This window comes from Nannobrachium achirus (assembly GCF_963921795.1).
Source record: "Nannobrachium achirus genome assembly, chromosome: 21".
Lineage (NCBI taxonomy): Eukaryota > Metazoa > Chordata > Actinopteri > Myctophiformes > Myctophidae > Nannobrachium > Nannobrachium achirus.
In genome coordinates this window covers 1,294,739-1,318,601 of record NC_137828.1, presented here as the reverse complement: position 1 = coordinate 1,318,601, position 23,863 = coordinate 1,294,739, and the positions used below count along the sequence as shown (strand labels likewise).

Here is a 23,863-nt window from a genome sequence, read left to right as displayed (position 1 = left end):
TACATATACTTATTTAACACTAACATAAATACACTTCTCTGAATGAAAGCTGAGCTATCAATGAGACCCTCTTTAACTGGTGAATATTATTACTTTCTGCAGCAACTATTTATTTTAGAGACCAGGCTATGCACCTTACTTTAGAAATGTAGACCTTAGGTCTGAATGGAGAATGCAAACCACAAAGACCATGTAAAGTATGAGTCTGACACCTAGCTCTCACCAGGGGCTCGGGAGCGACGCCGCTTGACTTATTAGTACAAACCGTCCAGTGTGAACATCAGTTCATCCGGTTTAAGGGGTTTGGAGATTTGTACTTATATTCTGCCAAGCTCGCCCACCAACTCAGCACGCGCTGAGTTGGCTTCTGAGAAGGTGAAAAGACTTTTACCTAAGAAAACACTCTTGTTGATTCTTACCAAAAGCCTCACTCAGTCCCACAGCCAGGAGATGATTCGAGTGCCTGAAGGTGTTCAAAACCTTCCTCCCATAAGTGCAGCCTTCCCCGTAGGGAAGGAGAGAAAGTCAGACCTTAAAAAGTTGTAAACTCTTAAAAAATGAGTTCAGACAGACACCAGATAAAAGTGAATAATAAAAAGCTTTACTGGTAAAAACAGTTACAAAATATAAAACCACCAATACAGTAATTGGCAATGAAATATTGAAGAAGTACAATATAAGTACTTGACTAAAAACAGAGAATCTAACAGAGTCAAAGTCTCTCTAAGTACAGGAACAAGTGGTGCAGAAATTGCACTAAGTACAAAAAGGTCCATCCCCGACCCCTAACGGGCCGGGGATAGCTGCAACAACTCAACACACTCTCTAAAAAACACAAGAACAACAACCAGGAGACACGAAGCAGCCTCCTTTATACAGTAGTCCGTTGCAGTCACAGTGACGTCATTTACACACAGAACATATTTTAGCACACACACGTTTGCACGCTCTCACGCACTTCTGCATGCACTAACACGCACATCCTTTCATAATCGAGACGGTGAAGGTCAGGCTAGACTCCCCCATCCATGCCAGGTTGGGGAGTCGTCCGTTCTCACATCAGAAGCTTCTGGGAAACACCTCTCTCCCAGGATGTCATATCTCATGTTGACGTGATAAGAGATAACAGCACGGCCCGAACGTTAGGGAGGGACGGGCACCTGTCTCACTCACGCTCAGTCCAAGGTTGGTTTCCCAGACAGAGAGAAGATAACAGCTCGTTAGCGTGGCCAGCTGCATTTGATGAGTCATCTCCAGTCCAAGGCCATCTTGGAGCTGGATGCCTCTCTCTCTCCACTCAGCAGACACAGTGCACAGGGTTCCAAAAGACAGGGTGCCATACACCTGGGGTCACAGGCGGGACCCCTAACAGTACCCTATAAGGTAAAGGTGTTAGGGAAAGTTAGCTGAATCTTAGACCAATCTGGGAACTAGTGCTTACCAATATCTTTCTTCACAAATGTGTTGATAAAGGTGTCTACTATCACCTCTGAACTTTGTCAAACCCAACTCCCTTGAGAACTTTGTGGGAGCCAATATAGTTGGGGGTATCCCGAGGGCCTGGGATTAAAAGGGGGGGGGGGGGGGAGCCAATATGAGCGTATAAGGTGTGTATTAGGGTATTTTTGGGTTTCTGAATTAGTTTTCAGTTAAAATGACTCCTTGGCTAAAAAATAGACCACACCTACTTTTGTGTGTCCATGAGACATAATATCGTCAATACAAAAATGGTTTGGTGGGGAAGGGTTTGAATTCTTGAAAACTATTCAAGATCAGGTGGGTAAGCACACATCATGACACCCAGGATAACATGATACAATCTGACAAGGAACACTCAATCACAGGGCTTAAAACATATGGACTAACAGGACAGGTGAACTCAATGACATGATTGGCTTTAGCCTTAGCCAATTAGGCCTTTTTTATGGCCAAGAAGTCATTAAGAAAGCCATTGGAAAGCATTTAGTTCACAGATTGGTCCATGACTCGGATAACTTTCCCTTACTAACAGAAATACAGTACAGACTCCATCAGTGCAGAATGGATGGCAGTGGTCCTCACAGCTGATTGGATGGATGGTAGTGGTCCTCACAGCTGATTGGATGGACGGTTCTACCACACCCGACAGGACTCCGCCCCTCTGTTCATGACGGACGAATCAGGACAGCTGAACGCCCGGCGGAACTCCTCGTAGTTACTCATCGCCCCCACCACTCTGGGGGAGGAGCCACAGGGAAGGGGAGGAGCCACATGACAGGGGAGGAGCCAGGGGAAAGGGGAGGGGGCAACATGACAGGGGAGGAGCCAGGGGAAAGGGGAGGGGCCAACATGACAGGGGAGGAGCCACAGGGGAGGGGAGGGGTGATAAGCGATATTATCGTTTATCTTGATGAAAAACACTCACGATAATCGTATGGTGGAGATTTAATGTATGGTGATATCGTCCTCCGTCATGCACTGGGATCAATTCACCTTTTATTTGCAGAGCTGCATATCTGGTACCATTTAAACCCTCTAGAATTGGTAAAATGTAGTTATAATATACGTACTTGATACAGTCTTTTTTTTCACTCTCTACCAAATCTCTTTGCCAAAAAATAGCCGGCAAATCTTGCAACGCGTTGTGAGCTTTTTGGCAAACGGTCCGCCCCAGGTTAATGGATGTTTTGGATATCTTGATTATCGCGGTAATATTGTCACAATAATCGTGATATGAAATATTCCTCCGAGTTTATATCAATTAGATTTGATAATAAAAAAGGATCCAAAATGGGATGGCTGAACCGCGGGGCCTAAGAGCCCCCAAAGACAGTGCTTCCTGTTTGGGACAGGAAGTGGAACTGGATCTGCATGTTTTGGTTAGTCTCGCGTTAGTCTCGTGTAGCCAGACAACTATTCCACAATCTCTGAATGCTATATATAGTCTGGAACAGCAGCTCCCGAACGGCGAGTATCGGAAGTAGCCGCTGCTGCACTGAACTGTAGTCCCATTGGAAACACAACAGAAACACAATAGCTCAGACAAAGTCATTCGAGCTGCCTATTATTGTTATGAGTGTATAGTTTATGAAACGTTTGAAAACATCATGAAGGTGACACCAATAACACCAGAGAAAGACAAAATAAAGCCCCCAGAAATGTTGAAAGGAGACTTAACGCTTCCAGTAGGACATGTTATTGCTACTGCACTAAGGGAGCGGTTGCGTCACATCCGCTTTATCTCGCACTCACCGTTTCTATTTCCGTCTGCCAGACTGTATGCTGGGAGCATTTGACCAAATCGCGGAGGCAACAGTCTGGCCACGCGAGACTAGTCGCGATTTGGAAATGCTCCCGTCATACAGTCTGGTGCATCGAAAGAAGAACGATGAGTACCGGTGTTAAAGCGGAAGTGAAGCCTCCTCGTCACTTCCGTTTCCGTCTCACATCGCACACATTTATCATTATATAAATAAAAATCATCTAAACATGTTTGCTAAGCTTGCTGCTTAGCAGAAATGACATTTTAAAATATATTTGGAGTGGTGTGGTGTGGTGTGGAGTGGTGTGGTGCAGTGCAGTATGGGTAGTGTAGTGTGAACTCACCGGTACTTGGGTGGACTGTGAGCTCCGCTCTGGATCTGATCTCTGGCTGCTTCTGGTCTGTAGGAGTTACACCTCACCTGAACACACCATACATACATAACACAATGAACACACCATCACTACACCTTCTGGTCTGTAGGAGTTACACCTCACCTGAACACATGAACACACCATCACACAGTTACACCTCACCTGAACACATGAACACACCATCACACTGAAGTAGATCAAAGTGGATTAAAAAACTCCATATTCTTAATGTTATCAAGCATGAACAAGCACATCTTTATACAACTAAGACTGGACAAACAGCAGTGGTCCCTCTTAGCTTATCCGTGGCAAGGTCTGGGTTAAAGTCTTAAAGACAAGGTCTGGGTTAAAGTCTTAAAGACAAGGTCTGGGTTAAAGTCTTAAAGACAAGGTCTGGGTTAAAGTCTTAAAGACAAGGTCTGGGTTAAAGTCTTAAAGACAAGGTCTGGGTTAAAGTCTTAAAGACAAGGTCTGGGTTAAAGTCTTAAAGACGTGGCTCTTGACAGAATGGCTAATATAAGCTATTCACGTTATTCCTGGCCCCGCCCCCGGCTTCCTGTTCATATCCTGAAAGAGGCGGAGGCTGAATAAGCTGGCCTGAAAAACATAATTTGGTTTCCTGTCAGTAGATGGCGCTTTGGGCTCTGAATTAACCTGTGTTGCCATGTCTGCTTATAATAAGCAATTTGTGTCTTTTTAAAAACTTAGTATAGTTGCTTATTGGGCTGCCTTACTTTCTAATATTTTTTAAACCAGTGGTTCCCAAATCTTTTCATATCAAGGACCCCAGATTAACATATTTTGTCCACAGTTGCAGACCCCCATCTGAACATATGTGGTGCCAGGGACCTCCACACAGATTTATGTTGTTAAAATGTTTCAAAAATATTCAAAATATTTTAGTTTTTTTTCCTCAATATTTTTTTAATTGCAAATATACAAGCTCACAATGTGTCGCAATGTGACACATTGTGAGCTTGCTGATCTACTATTAATGTAAAGTAGTAAAACTGAGCCTAGTTGCTTCTGTTGGGCTTATTTCTTTGGCAAAATCTGGCAACAGACAATTCCGTGTCACTTCCTTACTTGGGAGGAAGTGAAAAGATGTTTTTTGAAGCAGCACACAGAGAAAAACTCTCTAGCGCCCTCTGTAAAAGAAAATGGCAGCCTCCATAGAGAGGCCCAGGAATAAGGTGAATACACTGAACATGTAAGTGTGAGTGTGTGCGTGTGTGTGTGTGTGTGTGCGTGCGTGCGTGCGTGCGTGTGTGTGTGTGTGTGTGTACTCACGTGTGCGTAGCTAAGGAAGAACAGCTGGTCGTTGTTGAAGCCCAGACCAGGAAGTAGAGGCTCCTCCTCCCCCCCCTTCCTGTCCGTCACCCAGCGCCGGTAGGCCTACCGTAGGAGAATAATATCTGACATCATACATACAATCCCTGGTATGCCCATATATGGAGATCCCTGTCTCCATATATGTATCTCACATATATCCCTGTGATATACATGGATCTCTATACAGTATATGGGTATCAGGGGTCTCCATATATGGGCATAAGAGGGATTTGGTTCCCCTGACATCACAGTGATGTCAGAGCATGAGAGTCAATCAACGCACGCACACACACACACACACACACACACACACACACACACACACACACACACACACACACACACACACACACACACACACACACACACACACACACACACACACAGAACAGAACACAGGTCATAGGTCATCATACCCTGTAAGCTTGTCTTATTCCTCCGTTGTCCGCAATGTTCTCTGCTAACGTCCTCTTCCCTCGAACCTTCAACATATGATACAATGTAACAATATAACAATGTCCTCTTCCCTCCAACCTTCAACATATGATACAATGTAACAATATAACAATGTCCTCTTCCCTCCAAGCTTCAACACATGATACAATGTAACAATATAACAATGTCCTCTTCCCTCCAACCTTCAACACATGATACAATGTAACAATATCTAACAATGTCCTCTTCCCTCCAACCTTCAACACATGAAATAATAACAAATAAAACAATAAACAATAACAATAAAACAATGTCCTCTTCCCTTCAACCTTCAGAAAACATAAACATGATAAATCTCTACTAGTCTTGATAACTCAATGACGGGGGCGTGTAGATAGTGCGACGAAACATTTGTTCGAGCTCCCAGTAGTTTGACGCTGGTGAATGCTAACCTGGTGAATATTAACCTGGTGAATATTAACCTGGTAAATGTTAACCTGGTGAATATTAACCTGGTGAATGTTAACCTGGTGAATGCTAACCTGGTGAATGCTAACCTGGTGAATGTTAACCTGGTGAATATTAACCTGGTGAATGCTAACCTGGTGAATATTAACCTGGTGAATATTAACCTGGTGAATGCTAACCTGGTGAATGTTAACCTGGTGAATATTAACCTGGTGAATATTAACCTGGTGAATGCTAACCTGGTGAATGTTAACCTGGTGAATATTAACCTGGTAAATGTTAACCTGGTGAATATTAACCTGGTGAATATTAACCTGGTGAATGCTAACCTGGTGAATATTAACCTGGTAAATGTTAACCTGGTGAATGCTAACCTGGTGAATATTAACCTGGTGAATGCTAACCTGGTGAATGTTAACCTGGTAAATGTTAACCTGGTGAATGCTAACCTGGTGAATGGGACATGTGTGCACTACAGTTCTGGCATAAAGCCCCAGAGGTGGACCACAGTGTATTTGTAAGGCTCCCTTCACCACCTCATGTTATAAGGTTGTTTTTTTTATTCATCTAAAAACATCAATAACATATTTGGTGCTCCTTCCATTTTGGTGGGTGCTCTTAAATCTGCTCCTAACATTTGAACCTGGTAGCACCAGTTACCAGGTGCTACCAGGTCAAAAAGTTCATTTCGAGCCCTGTTGATACAAAATTGGAACGATACAAACAGAGGAAAGGAGACTCACGTTAAGCCCCGCCTCCTCCCAGGTGTATCCATTGTATTGTTCTACCATACACTGAGTCTCCTCCCAGTGGGAGGTACTTACATTAAGCTCCTCCCAGTGGGAGGTACTTACATTAAGCTCCTCCCAGTGGGAGGTACTTACATTAAGCCCCGCCTCCTCCCAGGTGTATCCATTGTATTGTTCTACCATACACTGCGTCTTCTCCCAGTAGGAGGTACTTACGTTAAGCTCCTCCCAGTGGGAGGTACTTACGTTAAGCCCCGCCTCCTCCCAGGTGTATCCATTGTATTGTTCTACCATACACTGAGTCTCCTCCCAGTAGGAGGTACTTACGTTAAGCCCCGCCTCCTCCCAGGTGTATCCATTGTATTGTTCTACCATACACTGAGTCTCCTCCCAGTAGGAGGTACTTACGTTAAGCCCCGCCTCCTCCCAGGTGTATCCATTGTATTGTTCTACCATACACTGCGTCTTCTCCCAGTGGGAGGTACTTACATTAAGCTCCTCCCAGTAGGAGGTACTTACATTAAGCCCCGCCTCCTCCCAGGTGTATCCATTGTATTGTTCTACCATACACTGCGTCTCCTCCCAGAGGGAGGTACTTACATTAAGCCCCTCCCAGAGGGAGGTACTTACGTTAAGCCCCGCCTCTTCCCAGGTGTATCCATTGTATTGTTCTACCATACACTGAGTCTCCTCCCAGTGGGAGGTACTTACGTTAAGCCCCGCCTCTTCCCAGGTGTATCCATTGTATTGTTCTACCATACACTGAGTCTCCTCCCAGTAGGAGGTACTTACGTTAAGCCCCTCCCAGTGGGAGGTACTTACATTAAGCCCTGCCTCTTCCCAGGTGTATCCATTGTATTGTTCTACCATACACTGAGTCTCCTCCCAGTGGGAGGTACTTACGTTAAGCCCCGCCTCTTCCCAGGTGTATCCATTGTATTGTTCTACCATACACTGAGTCTTCTCGTTGAAAGCTGTGATGGAAGCGTTGCTCCACCATTGGTCCAGGTTGCCGTCCTTATCGTACTTACGACCTGTTAAAATAATTCAGTCCTAGAATTATTTTATGCTTTAGATGTTGAAAAATAGCAGTTCTACCACTTTTTGTGGTCACATGTTCAGATACTGTATTCTGATTGGCTTAAAACAGTGGTAAATCAGTCAACAACCTTGAGTTGGCCCATGGACCCCGCCCACTGTTGTGTTGCAGTTGATTGTAACTAAATAACCTTGCAAGTTACAACTGTGTTTTCTTTCATTTATATGGTAGAAGTGGTAGAAAAGCAGTTTACCATTCGAGGGTCGTGGGTTGTTGGCCGATTTACCACTGTTTCAGGGTCGTGGCACGAGGCGATGGTAAATGGTTTACGTCTACAAGCTCTCTAGCTTGTAGACCTGCTATTTTTGAGTCTTTGAATATATCTTTTTAAAAGCCAATATTTGTATCTCAAATATTTGCTTCTGGGGGTCCCTGGAACAACATATTTTGAGATGGGGGTCCGCGGCCAAATAAATTTAATTTTGGGGGTCCTTGACATGAAAAGGTTTGAGAACCACTGACTTAGAGGAAGGATTTATAAGACAATCATAGAATCCGGTCAAAAATATTCAAAGACTTGCACAAATGTTCATGATTTTTCAAAAATAACAGATCTACAAGCTCACAGCGTGGCACGCGGTGTCACACACACGCACACACACACACACACACACACACACACACACACACACACACACACACACACACACGGAGGATGTTATAAAAGTATAAATAAATGATTAACCATGATCTATAATTCAAGCTCCATATCCTTGGTGAGTCATTGTTAATATCAAAGCCATGGCCGTATTATTTAATTATATCATTATTTTATTATCTTATCAAATCCATGACTTAAAGGAGTAGTTCACCCCTGAAATGACTTCTTATTTCTATTGATATCTCACGCTCAAGTCTCAATACAACAAGTCATTTTGGGGTGAAATACTCCTTTAACTTGTGTCCAACCATCTTTCTCTCTATCCATCCATGAATGTAATCTCTCTCTCTCTCTCTCTCTCTCTCTCTCTCTCTCTCTCTCTCTCTCTCTCTCTCTCTCTCTCTCTTTGTGTTTGTTGTCTCTTCTTGGTTGGTGCATCGCTATGATCGGTATGCCTGAAACTGAAGGTTCTGTGGTGCAAAAACTAAGTGCCATTAAAATGTGTTCATTTTTTTAATCGTGTACATTTTCTGTAATTAATTAATCGCAATGAATCAGTTAAAGTCCCAGCCTTAATATATATATATCCATCCATCCATATATATATAACTGTAATGTTATCTATCTATCTATATATATATATAAATAATCATTTCTCACCATTATTATCAAATCCAAGGAGTCAACTACATCTATATTTATATATCCATATATGGTCATAATGACTCACCATTATTATCAAATCCATGAGTCAACTCGTGTCCAACGATCACTCCGATGGCTCCGTAGCTCAGAGACCTGCAGACAGAGGGTTGTGAGATCTGTTATTAAAGACCTGCAGACAGAGGGTTGTGAGATCTGTTATTAAAGACCTGGAGGAGACAGAGGGTTGTGAGATCTGTTATTAAAGACCTGGAGGAGACAGAGGGTTGTGAGATCTGTTATTAAAGACCTGGAGGAGACAGAGGGTTGTGAGATCTGTTATTAAAGACCTGGAGGAGACGGAGGGTTGTGAGATCTGTTATTAACCCTGCAAGGCCCAGCGTTGCTTTTTGGCAACATTTTTTAAATCATTTTAAAAGAAATGTTATAATTAGTTTTCCTGTTCTTTTTTCACATTAACATCACCATTAAATCCTCTTGTTTAGTATTACAATGCCATTGGCCAGGATATTTGCATATAAATACCCCCCACAGAGACTGACATTCACACCTCCCAGAGAAGTTGAAATTCCAGCGTCTGGACGAACAAAATCTCACTTTTTAACTGAAGCTATTCCTCACTAAAACATAAGTAAAATGCCTGTAATCTTTTTTTTGGCGATCATTAGAATGTCTAGAACATGTACATATGTTAATATTGTGAAAAATATCCCCAAAATGCAAATTAGAGCATGATTTATGATTTATGATGTATGGCTATAAAACCTTAATTTTTTAACATTACATTTTCCTGTGATTAGGACTGCTACAACACCATCTGATTTTTTTATTTATTTTTTGGCCAGTAGAAATTAATTTGGGTCTTGCAGGGTTAAAGACCTGGAGGCAGATGGAGAGGGTTGTGAGATCTCAAAGGGTGAATTGTCGGCAACGCAAAAACACAATGAAATAAGTTAACTTTTCTCACCTTGGATATTCTCTGCCCCAGAAGAAAGGTTTCTGCAGCTCTCCAGCTGGGAACCCTGAAAATAAGAAAATATCAGTGATGGAAGAAGTACTCACATTTTCTACGGAAGTAAAAGTATCAATACTGCATTACAAGAAGAAGTCCAGATCATTCAAAATGTGCTTGCGTAAAAGTACAAAAGTATTGGCATCAACATTTACTTCAAAGTATTGCCATCAAAATTTACTTCAAGTAGTAAAAGTAAAAGTACAAAATATTTTGAAAATAGCAGATCTACAAGCTCACAACGCAGAAGAAGGAGCTTGTAGATTTTCAATTTGCTGAAGTATAAAATAGGGCTAAAGTGGTTTATGTATGTTTTATAATATTATAATTTATATCTAAAGTTTTCAAATAAATGTAGTGGAGTAAAAGTTCAATATTCGGATCCCAGATGTAGTGGAGTAGAAGTAAAAGTATTGGAAATAGGAAATACTCAAGTAAAGTACCAATACCTCAAAATGGTACTTAAGTAGAGTACTTAAGTAAATGTACTTAGTTACTTTACACATCACTGGACCATTTTTTTTTCTTCTTTTTAATTTTTCACAACTTAGGCCCCTTTCACATTAAAACGAGCTTCGTGGAAAACGGCTAAGAGCCGTTTAGTTTTCATTTTTTATGTGGTCTTTAGATGAAAACGCAATTTGTCCCTAAACGCGGTAATTTGCATGCCAGGTCGCTAGGTGGCGCATGTCGCCATGACCGCACTGCCCAAGTTCCGTTCTACTTCCTAGCAGCCAGCTCAATGCTGGTCCTCCTCAGTCAGTCAACACAACACACTGCCGTCACACAGCACAGGCAGACTGGCTAGTGGCTGGCTAACTAAAAATGCTTAAAAAGTTTGTTCCAGACGGTCGGAACAGACACATGTACCATACACATCCCGGGACTATATTTATTCCTTATGATAAGATACAGAAAAAGGCGTTCACTTCACGTTTCGTTTCAACACAGAGGACTGGAGTCAATGCCTTTACTGCAGCTTATGGAGGGGATGATGATTACACACAGAAGGCGACGAGCTATAGATGTTGGATCGTGTCATGATAAACATTATAGGCTGCTGTCGCTATTTTCAGCGTCGGCTATTTTCAATAACCCTCCTATCTCCCTGACTCCCTCCCCAGTCAGATCAATAACCCTCCTATCTCCCTGACTCCCTCCCCAGTCAGATCAATAACCCTCCTATCTCCCTGACTCCCTCCCCAGTCAGATCAATAACCCTCCTATCACCCTGACTCCCTCCCCAGTCAGATCAATAACCTCCTATCTCCCTGACTCCCTCCCCAGTCAGATCAATAACCCTCCTATCTCCCTGACTCCCTCCCCAGTCAGATCAATAACCCTCCTATCTCCCTGACTCCCTCCCCAGTCAGATCAATAACCCTCCTATCTCCCTGACTCCCTCCCCAGTCAGATCAATAACCCTCCTATCTCCCTGACTCCCTCCCCAGTCAGATCAATAACCCTCCTATCTCCCTGACTCCCTCCCCAGTCAGATCAATAACCCTCCTATCACCCTGACTCCCTCCCCAGTCAGATCAATAACCTCCTATCTCCCTGACTCCCTCCCCAGTCAGATCAATAACCCTCCTATCTCCCTGACTCCCTCCCCAGTCAGATCAATAACCCTCCTATCTCCCTGACTCCCTCCTCAGTCAGATCAATAACCCTCCTATCTCCCTGACTCCCTCCCCAGTCAGATCAATAACCCTCCTATCTCCCTGACTCCCTCCCCAGTCAGATCAATAACCCTCCTATCTCCCTGACTCCCTCCCCAGTCAGATCAATAACCCTCCTATCTCCCTGACTCCCTCCCCAGTCAGATCAATAACCCTCCTATCTCCCTGACTCCCTCCCCAGTCAGATCAATAACCCTCCTATCTCCCTGACTCCCTCCCCAGTCAGATCAATAACCCTCCTATCTCCCTGACTCCCTCCCCAGTCAGATCAATAACCCTCCTATCTCCCTGACTCCCTCCCCAGTCAGATCAATAACCCTCCTATCACCCTGACTCCCTCCCCAGTCAGATCAATAACCCTCCTATCACCCTGACTCCCTCCTCAGTCAGAGTGTCAATGAATGTAGAATTATGTGCAGGATGTAATATGCTGTAAATAAGGTGACTTAATGTAATTTACCATGTTTTAAAACTATATTAGATTTAATAAATCCTCTCTCTCACTCTTCTGCCAGTGTGCCAGTGACCACCCTGCCCTGTGCCCATGCTGGCACCGTGCCTACGGTTGCATTTCATTTAATGAAACTGTAAACTGTAAGATGTTTAGTCGACTAAAACTAGACTAAAACTAAAAAGGTCCCAACCTAATGTACAGTACAGAATAAGACAGAATAGAGCCATAATAAGAAATAATGAGTTTGTAATTAGAAATAATGTTTTGATTAGACAGAACACAGTCATACCTTAATTATCCCCACATGATGTTCTAATTAGAAATCCAATAAGGGCTCGAACACACAGCTCAACTTTTGGAGCCCATTGTTCTGTCGCCGACCATTTTTGACGCTCGCCCGATCTGCCTCAAGATCGGGCTGCTCTCCGAGGTTTTGTTCGTTGTGTGAAAAGCACTGCGAGAAGATCTGGCCGCGATTACAGCGCTCTACGATTTCTTCCAGAGCGATTCTAGATGTCTAGAAATTGATATTTGGCTCTGTGGCAAACTGGACATACAGTATGAAAGAGATTCTTACCCTGAATTAGAACATAACGTAGGGGTAATTAACGTACAGTTGTGCTTGAAATTATTCAACCCCCTCTGACCATGTGTTCATTAACCACTGTTCCTTTGACTTAGAACTTGTCAACTCTGCTCAAAACTGTACTTTTTGCAACATTCAGTGTCTTTGCAATTGTTTTATATCCTTTTCATTTTTTTTTACAAAACAATAATCTATATATAATCTATAAATATTATATATTCTTTACTTCTCTAATCTTCTCATCTGATGCAACTATTTAAGCACTTGATTAATCAAATGCAGTTGATTATCAGATGTTTTCAGGTATAATTACGAGTTGAATAATAGCTATTTACATTGTTCTTATGATTTATTTATTTTATTCAGTTGTCAGTTTGTGAATTTAGCCAATAAAGCAGATTTGCAGAGAGGGGGGGTTGAATAATTTTGAGCACAACCGTATGACAATAACTGTGTTATAAAAAAAGCTTTCAGACGACAAAAATATGACAGATGTTTAGATGATTGACAGGGACAGCTACAGGTCAAAGGTCGCTCTCTTACGGATCTGATTGGTGGAGGAGCTGTAGAAGGCGTTGACCGTCGTGGGGTTGGTGAACCACCTGATGACATCACCATGATGTCACCAAGACATCACCATGACATCACACACACACACACACACACACACACTCACACACACACACACACACACACACACACACACACACACACAAAAAGGAAAAATAAGTGAACAGGAAGTGAACAGGAAGTAAACAGGAAGTGAACAAGAAGTAAACAGGAAGTGAACAGGAAGTACTCACTCAGTCCGGGGGACGGTCTTCCTGAGCCACGCTACGTCTGATTGGCCGATGACTCTCAGGGTCTGCATCACGTTGCCATAGTAATCCTTCTCTTTGAAGGACAGCTGAGAACAGGACATTTAATTCAATATTAACAGTTTTACTGCCAGATGTTGTTATTTATTTATTGGGTTTTGTGCCAGCAAAAGCACCTTACCTTTGCGATGTTATAGACAAAGATGTATTCATTTTTTTTTTATCATTATTTTCTTTTCTCCTTAAATAGGTGTACTTTGGCTATACTAGCAGTAGAGGGCAGCCTCATGCAAGAATTAATGTGAAATGGCCGCGGTAGGCAACCGTCCGTCAAGGCCGCTCAATCGCTACAGAGCAATAGACCCAGAGAAAATAACATGGAAGAGTGTAGCATTGATGCTAACGTCCAGTGGGTTTTTGAGAGCACTTTTACGGGAGCTGTCTCTACGGTACACACCCGCGCGACCCCTCATCAGTTTACAGACATCAAAACAAGGTACAAAAGAACGAGCCAAAGAACGTACTATTGGCATCGCATCCCCTGGGAAAAATGGGGCGAACGGGAACGTCCAAAGCGGTTATAGAGTTAAATCATTCAGGATTCCGAGGGCTTGCAGCAAAAAGGGCAGAAGTGACATTTATATATTTTTTTCACAGGACAGCTTTTCATTGATTGTAAATATTTAATTAAAAACAACATTAAAAAGTATATTTTGAAATAAATTCATTGAAGCCTAATCTGTATTAAAGTATAGACTGATTAAACATATTGATTTAAAGGAGCTATAGTCAACTTTTTCTTGAAAAACGGATGCTAAAATAAAAATAATGTTTCGAAAATATTTTATAAAAAAATAAACTTCATATATGTGTTTCTATTCAAAAATGACCACAAAAAGCGTAAAATAATGATAAAATAATCATTTTGGCCATTGTCAGACCGACACTTTGTTTACATTCTAGTCTATAGTCTAGGATGTAAACAAAGTGTCGGCCCTACAATGAAAAAGTTGACTATAGCTCCTTTAAATTAAATAATTACAATCAATAGAAAGCTGTCCTGTGAACAAATGTAAAATGCCACATACACAAGACGTTATAGCACTTATTACATCCACTACTAAATAAAATGTATAATTTGACTCAAAACTAAAAACAAAACAAAGTATTTATTTGTTTACAGACGGCTGAAAGTGCTTCCCTCCCAGCGCGACACGGTCGCCTTGGTCACATTTTCTGATACTGCGTCGTCTATTTCTTGCCTCAAATATTTTTAAAAACATTCTTCAGAGCAACGTTTAGTTGTAAATGTCGCTGTGTGTTTGTTTACATGGCTGACATGTTGGATACGGTACTAAATTCACACAGTGCAGCTTGACTGCAGCAGGTGTTCTGAGTCTTTCATTAGACAGCAGTGAATTATAGAGCGGGGTGGTTATTATTCTCCTATAATTCACAGCTGATTTCAGCACTTGACCAATCAGAATCAAGCATTCAACCAAGCCGTGTAATAAAGGATGATAACATGTGATATCTAATTACACACACACATTAATCTCTCACCAGTTTGAGGTCTTCATTGAGGTAGGTGTCATTCAATATGAACTCTGGGTAGCCTACTTTAGCTAGGACCGCATGAGCCTGAGAGAGAGACATAGAGAGACAGAGAGAGAGAGAGAGAGAGAGAGACACACAGAGAGAGACAGAGAGATTCATAAGATCTGGGGTTAAATCTAATAAATCATAGCTCCGATATTAACATTCTTGGCCGATGCCGACGTTTAAAATCACAATTTAGCCAAAAGCCGATACCGATCTCTTTTTTTTCTTTATAATTTCCCCCTTTTGTGCAAGGGAAACGAATACATCTTCAGAATCTACTCTCTTGGTAGGCTGCAGATAACCAACACACCAACACAGCCACACAAAATGTATGCTTATCAACAACAGATTCATCTCGGCTAAGCCTACTGCCATCGGTTAATGTCAGCTTTATTTGCCGATACCGGTTGCTAACGGCAAACATGGGCCGATACCAATATTGGTCCATCACTAATTAGATCTATTACACAAAGCACCAACGAGCTGGCCAGATGTATGAAGAACCGGGATGACTGGAAGCGACGATGGAAGGCTCGTCTGAGAGACTTGTGATGCTGGACGTTATTGTAGATACAGACAGTTAGAATATGAAGATGATCAGAGTATTTATAGACAGTAATCAGAGCATTTACAGACAGTAATCAGAGTATTTACCTTCTCAGTAGCTCTCTTCTTAGTGGGCGTGTCCATCCAATCATTCTCCTTCTCCAACATGTCAATGAACGCCCAGCGAACACCTTCAATTAACTCCTCCATCTGCACATAAACACCCATTATAACATATACACAATAATAACTGCACACCTTAACTGCTCAGTCTCTGCTACGATCTGCAGTCTCTCTAAAGACTGACCAAGTACTGCTCAGTCTCTGCTACGATCTGCAGTCTCTCTAAAGACTGACCAAGTACTGCTCAGTCTCTGCTACGATCTGCAGTCTCTCTAAAGACTGACCAAGTACTGCTCAGTCTCTGCTACGATCTGCAGTCTCTCTAAAGACTGACCAAGTACTGCTCAGTCTCTGCTACGATCTGCAGTCTCTCTAAAGACTGACCAAGTACTGCTCAGTCTCTGCAGTGACCAGCAGTCTCTCTAAAGACTGACCAAGTACTGCTCAGTCTCTGCAGTGACCAGCAGTCTCTCTAAAGACTGACCAAGTACTGCTCAGTCTCTGCAGTGACCAACAGTCTCTCTAAAGACTGACCAAGTACTGCTCAGTCTCTGCAGGGACCAGCAGTCTCTCTAAAGACTGACCAAGTACTGCTCAGTCTCTGCAGTGCCCAGCAGTCTCTCTAAAGACTGGCCAAGTACTGCTCAGTCTCTGCAGTGACCAACAGTCTCTCTAAAGACTGACCAAGTACTGCTCAGTCTCTGCTACGATCTGCAGTCTCTCTAAAGACTGGCCAAGTACTGCTCAGTCTCTGCAGTGACCAACAGTCTCTCTAAAGACTGGCCAAGTACTGCTCAGTCTCTGCAGTGACCAGCAGTCTCTCTAAAGACTGACCAAGTACTGCTCAGTCTCTGCTACGATCTGCAGTCTCTCTAAAGACTGGCCAAGTACTGCTCAGTCTCTGCAGTGACCAGCAGTCTCTCTAAAGACTGGCCAAGTACTGCTCAGTCTCTGCAGTGACCAGCAGTCTCTCTGTCTGGAAGAGGCCATGTTTTGTCTATCATTGAGTGGATTAACATGTTCTTCATATGCTATTGCTGACTGGAGTATAATCACTGCATTTCATACTATTCCACTCTGTGTTAAACGGGTTAGGGTTAGGGTTAGGTACTGCATGCAGTGTCTGCTTTAGCTATCATTTGAAACCCTCTTCAAAAATCAAACCTTGGTTCGAAGTGAAGCGGTACATTTTTATTCTATGTGTTCTAGACACTGGGTGAAAAGAGAGATTATCTGACATATACTGGTAGATTATATGACCAATTTTGTACCAGTATACTGGGCATATACCCACATTATTGGAAGTTTTCAGTTCAAGAGATTTTCAGGCATATTCCCCTGTAAACTGCAAATAATAGGTGATATTCTGTCCCCAGTTAGACAAAGGCACACAAAGGCACACCCTGCTGTGCCTTTGTCTAGCTGGGGGCAGAATATCAGGGGAATATGCCTGAAAATCTCTTGAACTGAAAACTTCCAATAATGTGGGTATATGCCCAGTATACTGGTACAAAATTGGTCATATAATCTACCAGTATATGTCAGATAATCTCTCTTTTCACCCAGTGAGAGCTATGAAATCTGTGTTCTAGATCTATACATTCTGTGTTCTAGATCTATACATTCTGTGTTCTAGATCTATACTTTCTATGTGCTTTAGTTCTATATCATCAAGAATTCTGAATGAATGAATGATTTTGTCTAGAGGGCCAAATTGTCATGTGAAGCTTGACCAATCCTCAATTCTGCATGCACGGGACATGTACGGGACAGACAAAGCCACTCCTTGGAAGCGGCTTTCACCGCTTCAAAAATGTTTGTATCTGGCATTGTTGTTGTTGTTGTAGATCCAAATAAAGGTATTCAAATGTGTGTGTATCATGGTCTTCTTGTCCTCTTGGAAGTGTGTGTGTGTGTGTGTGTGTGTGTGTGTGTGTGTGTGTGTGTGTGTGTGTGTGTGTGTGTGTGTGTGTGTGTGTGTGTGTGTGTACCATGGTCTTCTTGTCCTCCTGGAAGTGTGTGTCTACAAACAGTCGTCCCGTAGCGTAGATCAACGTGTTCTCTACGTAGTTCACACACTTATCCCAGCGAGGGGTTAACGAGGTCGTTCCCGTGGTTACCTGAGAGAGAGAGAGAGAGAGAGAGAGAGAGAGAGAGAGAGAGAGAGAGAGAGAGAGAGAGAGAGAGAGAGATATGAGAGAGAGAGGGAGAGAGAGAGAGTTTAATGCCTCCCCCTGGCCAGCCGGGGCGCCTGATGGAGGGGAAAGGAACTGGTTGGAATAACGTGTTCCTTCCACGCGCTACGTCCAAACCAGGGAAATCTCCAGTCAGGTGAAAAGAAGCAACTTGGACTCCTCATGCACTGAAGGAAGCATGAGGTCAGTCCGTTGTCTCCCCAGGTTGGCAGAGGGAGAGCAGAGCCCAGGATTACAATAGGCAGTTGGCACTGGGTGAAAAAATGGGTTACAAAATTGTGGGATAAAAATTTAGTTCACCTGCGATTCTGACTACTGGTCGCTCTAAACAATGGCACTCTGAAACATCACTCTGCCCTGACAGGGGCAGAGTGTCCGGGTAAGCTGGGTAAGCAGCCGCTTGAGGGCGGTCCAATCACATGATGGACTTTCATTGAGCAGTGGTAAACCGCTCCTAAGAGTGGCTGTGCGTGTGTCTGTAGCCACTTTTCCTCAGCGTTTTGCCATAGCAATATGTGTGTGTGTGTGTGTGTGTGTGTGTGTAGCCATATTACATCACCAATTGCATCCTAGACTTATATCCTAGTCTTTTTCCTCAGCGTTTTGCCATAACAATGTGCGTGTGTGTAGCCTGTATTACATCACCAATTACCAATTGAATTTTACATCACCATTATTATGCAAGCACGACCACCGCTCACTTCACATTGGGTGTGATTTTTTTATTAGCATTTAGATGCACTTTGCTGCTGGACTTAGAAAACCTAAATGAAGATTCATAGGGGCGAGACAACTCCCCTCTCTGCAGTCTATCTATGAGCAGACCACACTAAGACAGGCTCAAAAGATAGTTAGCGATGCTACCCATGTTTACATGGAGAATGTGTGTGTGCGTGCGTGCGTGCGTGCGTGTGTGCGTGCGTGCGTGCGCGCGTGTGTGTGTTTGTGTGCGCTCCTACCCGTGCAAAGTCCAGGTATCGGTAGAGGAAGCGGCGGCTCAGGGTGGTGATCCTAGAGAACACCGTCCTCCACTGGACATAGTTAGCTACCGTCCTGGTAGAGAGACATAGACACACAGAGAGAGAGAGAGAGAGAGAGAGAGAGAGAGAGAGAGAGAGAGAGAGAGAGAGAGATGATATAATTACCCAGAAGCAAAATTTTAGTTACAAACGTTCACTCTAAAAATACATATCTTCAAAGATTTGCACACATTTTCACGAGGTTTTCAAAAATAGCAGATCCTCTACAAGCTCGCAGCGCGGCACTCGATGCTGTGCTGTGAGCTTGTATATCTGCTATTTTTCAACAGTTAAAGCAGTCAATAGTTCTAGGCCTAAATGGGTTGAGCAGCTTAAACAGATCTTTAAAGTACTATGGTTCTATGGTATATATACAGTGTGTATATAGATGGTACATAGAGTATACCTGGGTTCTGTAGCGTTGAGGAGTTTAAACAGCTCTTTAAAGTACTGCGGCGCTCTGACGATGACGGGCTCTGAAGACGTAATGATGACTTCTGGGTCGCCTTTTGATGACACCACCGTCTGGACGTAGCTCAGCCAATCAAACTGCAGGAGAGAAGATAGCTTAGCCAATCAAACTGTTGGTAGAGAACACATGCCTTTGGGTCTTAATGCGACAACAACTAAAACATATCATTGAACTCAAGTCTCCATGGGATGGAGTGAGTAATTAATAGGAAGAAAAACAAGTTGCAGAGACTAAAATGTTGAGGTTCTCTCTGGGGAGAAAGCCTGGTATTTGTTTACAAAGGGCTGTTTGATCCGGTCTAGGCGGAAACCACAAGCAGAAGAAGAGGTGTCGCTTTGTTTTGGTTCCCTCCGTTTGTTTCTCCAATCCCTATTAAAATGCTCCAGTAGCCTAGTGTAGTCTTGCCAGTCGCTAACAGTTGGACTAAAAGATGCATTTACCAAACACATTTTCCAAAAGCAAAACTACTCTGCATCAAGGAGTTTATTAGGAAGGCCCTAAAAGTATGTCCTTGAGCGCAGGGGAATTCTTTTGGGTTAAAACTGAATCTGGTTTGATTGCGACCGAAGGTCGCATTTACCCTGAAAAACCTTGTCGCTTGAGTGACCTTCCTTCTGTGACCTTCCTTCTGTAACCTTCCTTCTGTACAGGAAGTGATGTCAGTGTGATGTCAGCGAGTTGTGACATCACTTCCTGTACAGGGCGGCTACACAAGACTAAGAAAGACAAAAAAAGAGAAGAATAAAAAAGAAAAAAAGGAGGAGGAGGATAAAGATACCAAAAGGAGAGAGAAGAAAGGGTGGATGAGGTACAATGTGCAGTCGGCAGTCTCAGAAAATAAAATGTGACAAGGAGGTGGCAACGGGGCGGCCAGATAAAGTTATTAGGCCTGGATCCGACTTTAACTCATACCCCGCCATTTGCAAATACCTTCGTACTTTCATATGCCCCTGTCTCCATAGACTTCCATGTAATTCATAGTGCACTGATAATGTCATGTCCATGCCTAGATCATGTACCACGTGTGTGCACATTGCTCACAGCTTTCAAACAAAAAAATCCGAATGGATATCCGTTCAGGCATTCATGATATAGCAGCCATTATGTTTTCCTAAAATGTAAACAAAGATGGCTGCCATGTTTGAAAGATGGGGTTGCTATGGGGGTTAAACATGCAATTTCGCGATTGCTATCATGCCTACTACATTTTTTGGGGTCCAATTCTTTTTATGTTTTTCAAAAACGGGAAATTCTCTGGATTATCGGGCCTGGCAGGGAGGGACATTAGCATATTCTCGGGACTATCGGGCCTAGCAGGGAATGAGTTAAGTCGACGCACAGGATTCCAGAAGTGTAGCGCTTATTCCCTCTCGTATCAAACCGTAACTCGAAACGTACTTAGAATTTTACATATTTCCTAAAGTAAATATGGGGGCGGCTGTGTTAACTTTTTCTCTGCCATTTTAAACATAGCTGTAGTAAGCAGCTGCCAAATTGTCCTTACCTTTTAGCGTGGGCACGCGCACGCATCGTGCACAATCTGTGCGCGACTCATCTAGTAGACGTGTAGACTCGGTGACAAGCTTTCGAATATAAAAAACCCCATTGAAAAAGACATATCCGTTGCCACGCTGTATCTCTGCTTATCAGCCAGTGTTTACATGAAAAAGCATTGAAAAAAGCCAACTGTGCGCTATGGTAACACGTGGACACGTTCGCTCACAAAACGCACGATATGTGCGGGGATCATAATCCAGGCGTGTAGAGACTGGATCAAAGTTTCCAAACGCAAAAATCCGATTGAAAAACGAACGTTCCATCGCCCAGTAGCTTCCACTTCTGTTACACAGTAAACCAATGGAGGCGGGACTATGGCCCAGGCTCAGACTGGATACGGAAAGCTGGATCCGGTCCAGACCGGAAATGACCGGATACAGTTAGGGGGGCGGGCCTAAAGAGCCAGAATCAGCGAAAATCTGCGCTAATACTTTTAATCCTTTCATAATGATTAAAGCTAATTAAACTTTACGGGCTCTACGGGCATGGCAGCGCGGTACAGCGGGAAATCTACGGGCTCTACGGGGATCGCGAGGTATGAGTTAAGAACGTTTCGTTGTCAAGCTCAACGTTGGGCATTTGGACCTATACATGGAGAAATGGAGCAAACCTGTTTGGCCTAAACATGGAGATGTGGATAACACTATATATGGAGATAGTCCAGTCCATCATGTCATATGGGACTACCGTCATAGACAGTAGCCATTGTTAGGCCGGAGTCAATGGCTGTCTGTCTGACTGTCTGTGCAGGAAGTGATGTCACATGACATACTTTTTATGCCCATATATGAGTCATTCTGTACCACATCTCCATGTTTAGGCAAACTCCACACAGAAAGGCCCTATCGCCCACACCCTAGGTGGGGTTGGCGATGTCTCCTAGGGACTTGATGTCTCCTAGTGTTGGCGTGTCTTATTCTTCTTCTTTCGTGTATCATCATCCTTGATGATTGGTTGACGACATTTTATTTCACAAGATTTCTTGTTAGTTAGGGGAGGCCTTGGGGCTGGCTGTCGTCTTCTCCCCCTTGCGTGTCTCCTAGGGTTGATACCCTCAAAAAAAACATGAACAAACTCCCCCCAGAATGACAACAACTAGAATCGTCAGAGAAACACTGTGGTTGGCCAGATGGTCAAGAATTGGCGCGACCTCGCCCTTTAGGGTGAGGTCGCATGTCACCCTGAGGTCACATGTCACCCTCAGGTGTCTTACTAGTAGTTCCGGGCAAAATGTAGTCCTTTAAGGACTATAACATGACGTATGGTTTGGACATGTACAGAGGAGGGACAGCGAGATGGTTTGGATGGCCATATGGTATGGCTATACCTGTGGTATGGCTCGTTGCAGTAGTAGTAGTAGTAGTAGTAGTATCAGTATTACCTGAGGTATGGCTCGTTGCAGGGTTAATAGTAGCAGTAATAGTAATAGTAGTAGCAGTAATAATATTACCTGAGGTATGGCTTGTTGCAGGGTTAATAGTAGTAGTAGTAGTAGTAATAATAGCAGTAGTAACAGTATTACCTGTGGTATGGCTCGTTGCAGGGTTAATAGTAGTAGTAGTAGTAGTAATAATAGCAGTAGTAACAGTATTACCTGTGGTATGGCTCGTTGCAGGGTTAGAGTCAGTAGTAGTAATAGTAGTAGTAACAGTATTACCTGTGGTATGGCTCTAGTAGTATTAATGATATATTTACCTGAGGTATGGCTCGTTGCAGGCGGGACAGGGTGTATTTATTATACATGCTCTCACTGGTCCTGTTCTCATAGGGAATGAGGATCTGAAACAACACACCATGTCAATGTCACACTGTAAAAACACACAATGAACAACAGTATGCTGTACAGTGGGTGCGTTGCTGTTCGCCAGCAAGCCTGGCTCTTTGGCTGACTGGTAATGTACATGCCATCAAATATTACACAAGATTAAACACAGATTTATAATATAATGTCAACGTTCTGAAGTCAGAATTCAGTCCAGTGTGAAGTTTCCACAGTCAGTTATGATTTGGGCTGCTAGGGCATCTGCAATCATTTTTTACACAATGTATATGTATATGACATGGTGTGTATTCTTTATATTAAGTATATTTATATGACATGGTATTCTTACGTGGGCCAGCTTGGTCTCGAAGGCCAGAGCTTCTTCCATCTGAGAGAGAGCAGCTTTCTCTGGAGCTCCTAGCATCACTGCTATGTCCACCATGAGACTGAGGAGGGCCTGGCGATACTGAGAGAGAGACACTGTGTTATAGTGGGTTATACTGAGAGAGAGAGAGAGAGAGAGAGAGAGAGCATCACTGCTATGTCCACCATTAGACTGAGGAGGGCCTGGCGATACTGAGAGAGAGACACTGAGTTAGACTGAGAGAGAGAGAGAGAGAGACAGACAGACAGACAGACAGACAGACAGACAGACAGACAGACAGACATAAAGCTATGTAGAACACAAACAGAACATGTCTAGATGTCTCAGAGACTTTCACTGTCAACCTTCTCCATAAACACACAAATACTATTTTACCAAAGGATGATACTGTATGATGCATATCTGCAAGTGTGACTCGCCACAAGGCAACCACACTTTCTAGTAATTGATACTGGTCTGTTTCTGGTGAAAAGTTAACGGCTTTTAATTCGGCTGCGGTGAAGTCACTGTTCTCTGGCTGTCAGTATATTGTTCAAATCCATATGAGTCAAATCACAAGAGATCATGTGTTTATGTTTGGAACACAGTTCTTATATGACGCCATATGAAAAAAAAGGTCTACGGGAATTCAGAATGGGGGGAAAAACTGGACCCGGGTAGGACGTTAGACATCCGTGCTCTATTGTTTTTT

General features: G+C 43.0%; 1 protein-coding gene across 2 annotated transcripts in view; it reads right to left on the bottom strand.

The window, feature by feature from the left end:
• Nucleotides 1–597: 597 nt before the first annotated feature.
• phex (phosphate regulating endopeptidase homolog, X-linked) overlaps nucleotides 598–23,863 on the bottom strand; it is a gene marked incomplete at its 5' end in the record, with an annotated part of 46,652 nt that continues 23,386 nt past the window's right edge. Inside the window, 17 exons of one of the 2 annotated variants that reach the window (XR_013963178.1) lie at nucleotides 598–1,376; nucleotides 2,062–2,215; nucleotides 3,586–3,662; nucleotides 4,906–5,010; nucleotides 5,364–5,429; nucleotides 7,503–7,633; nucleotides 9,030–9,097; nucleotides 9,930–9,984; nucleotides 13,237–13,295; nucleotides 13,497–13,600; nucleotides 15,075–15,152; nucleotides 15,768–15,869; nucleotides 17,774–17,902; nucleotides 18,937–19,030; nucleotides 19,403–19,545; nucleotides 22,721–22,804; nucleotides 23,137–23,253. Coding sequence is in view for 1 of the 2 variants with exons in the window: in XM_080751905.1 (XP_080608031.1) it covers nucleotides 2,113–2,215; nucleotides 3,586–3,662; nucleotides 4,906–5,010; nucleotides 5,364–5,429; nucleotides 7,503–7,633; nucleotides 9,030–9,097; nucleotides 9,930–9,984; nucleotides 13,237–13,295; nucleotides 13,497–13,600; nucleotides 15,075–15,152; nucleotides 15,768–15,869; nucleotides 17,774–17,902; nucleotides 18,937–19,030; nucleotides 19,403–19,545; nucleotides 22,721–22,804; nucleotides 23,137–23,253 (1,515 nt within the window). Of the gene's footprint in view, nucleotides 1,377–1,537; nucleotides 2,216–3,585; nucleotides 3,663–4,905; nucleotides 5,011–5,363; nucleotides 5,430–7,502; nucleotides 7,634–9,029; nucleotides 9,098–9,929; nucleotides 9,985–13,236; nucleotides 13,296–13,496; nucleotides 13,601–15,074; nucleotides 15,153–15,767; nucleotides 15,870–17,773; nucleotides 17,903–18,936; nucleotides 19,031–19,402; nucleotides 19,546–22,720; nucleotides 22,805–23,136; nucleotides 23,254–23,863 lie in introns of those variants that run through there. The other variant, XM_080751905.1, reaches the window with a different exon arrangement.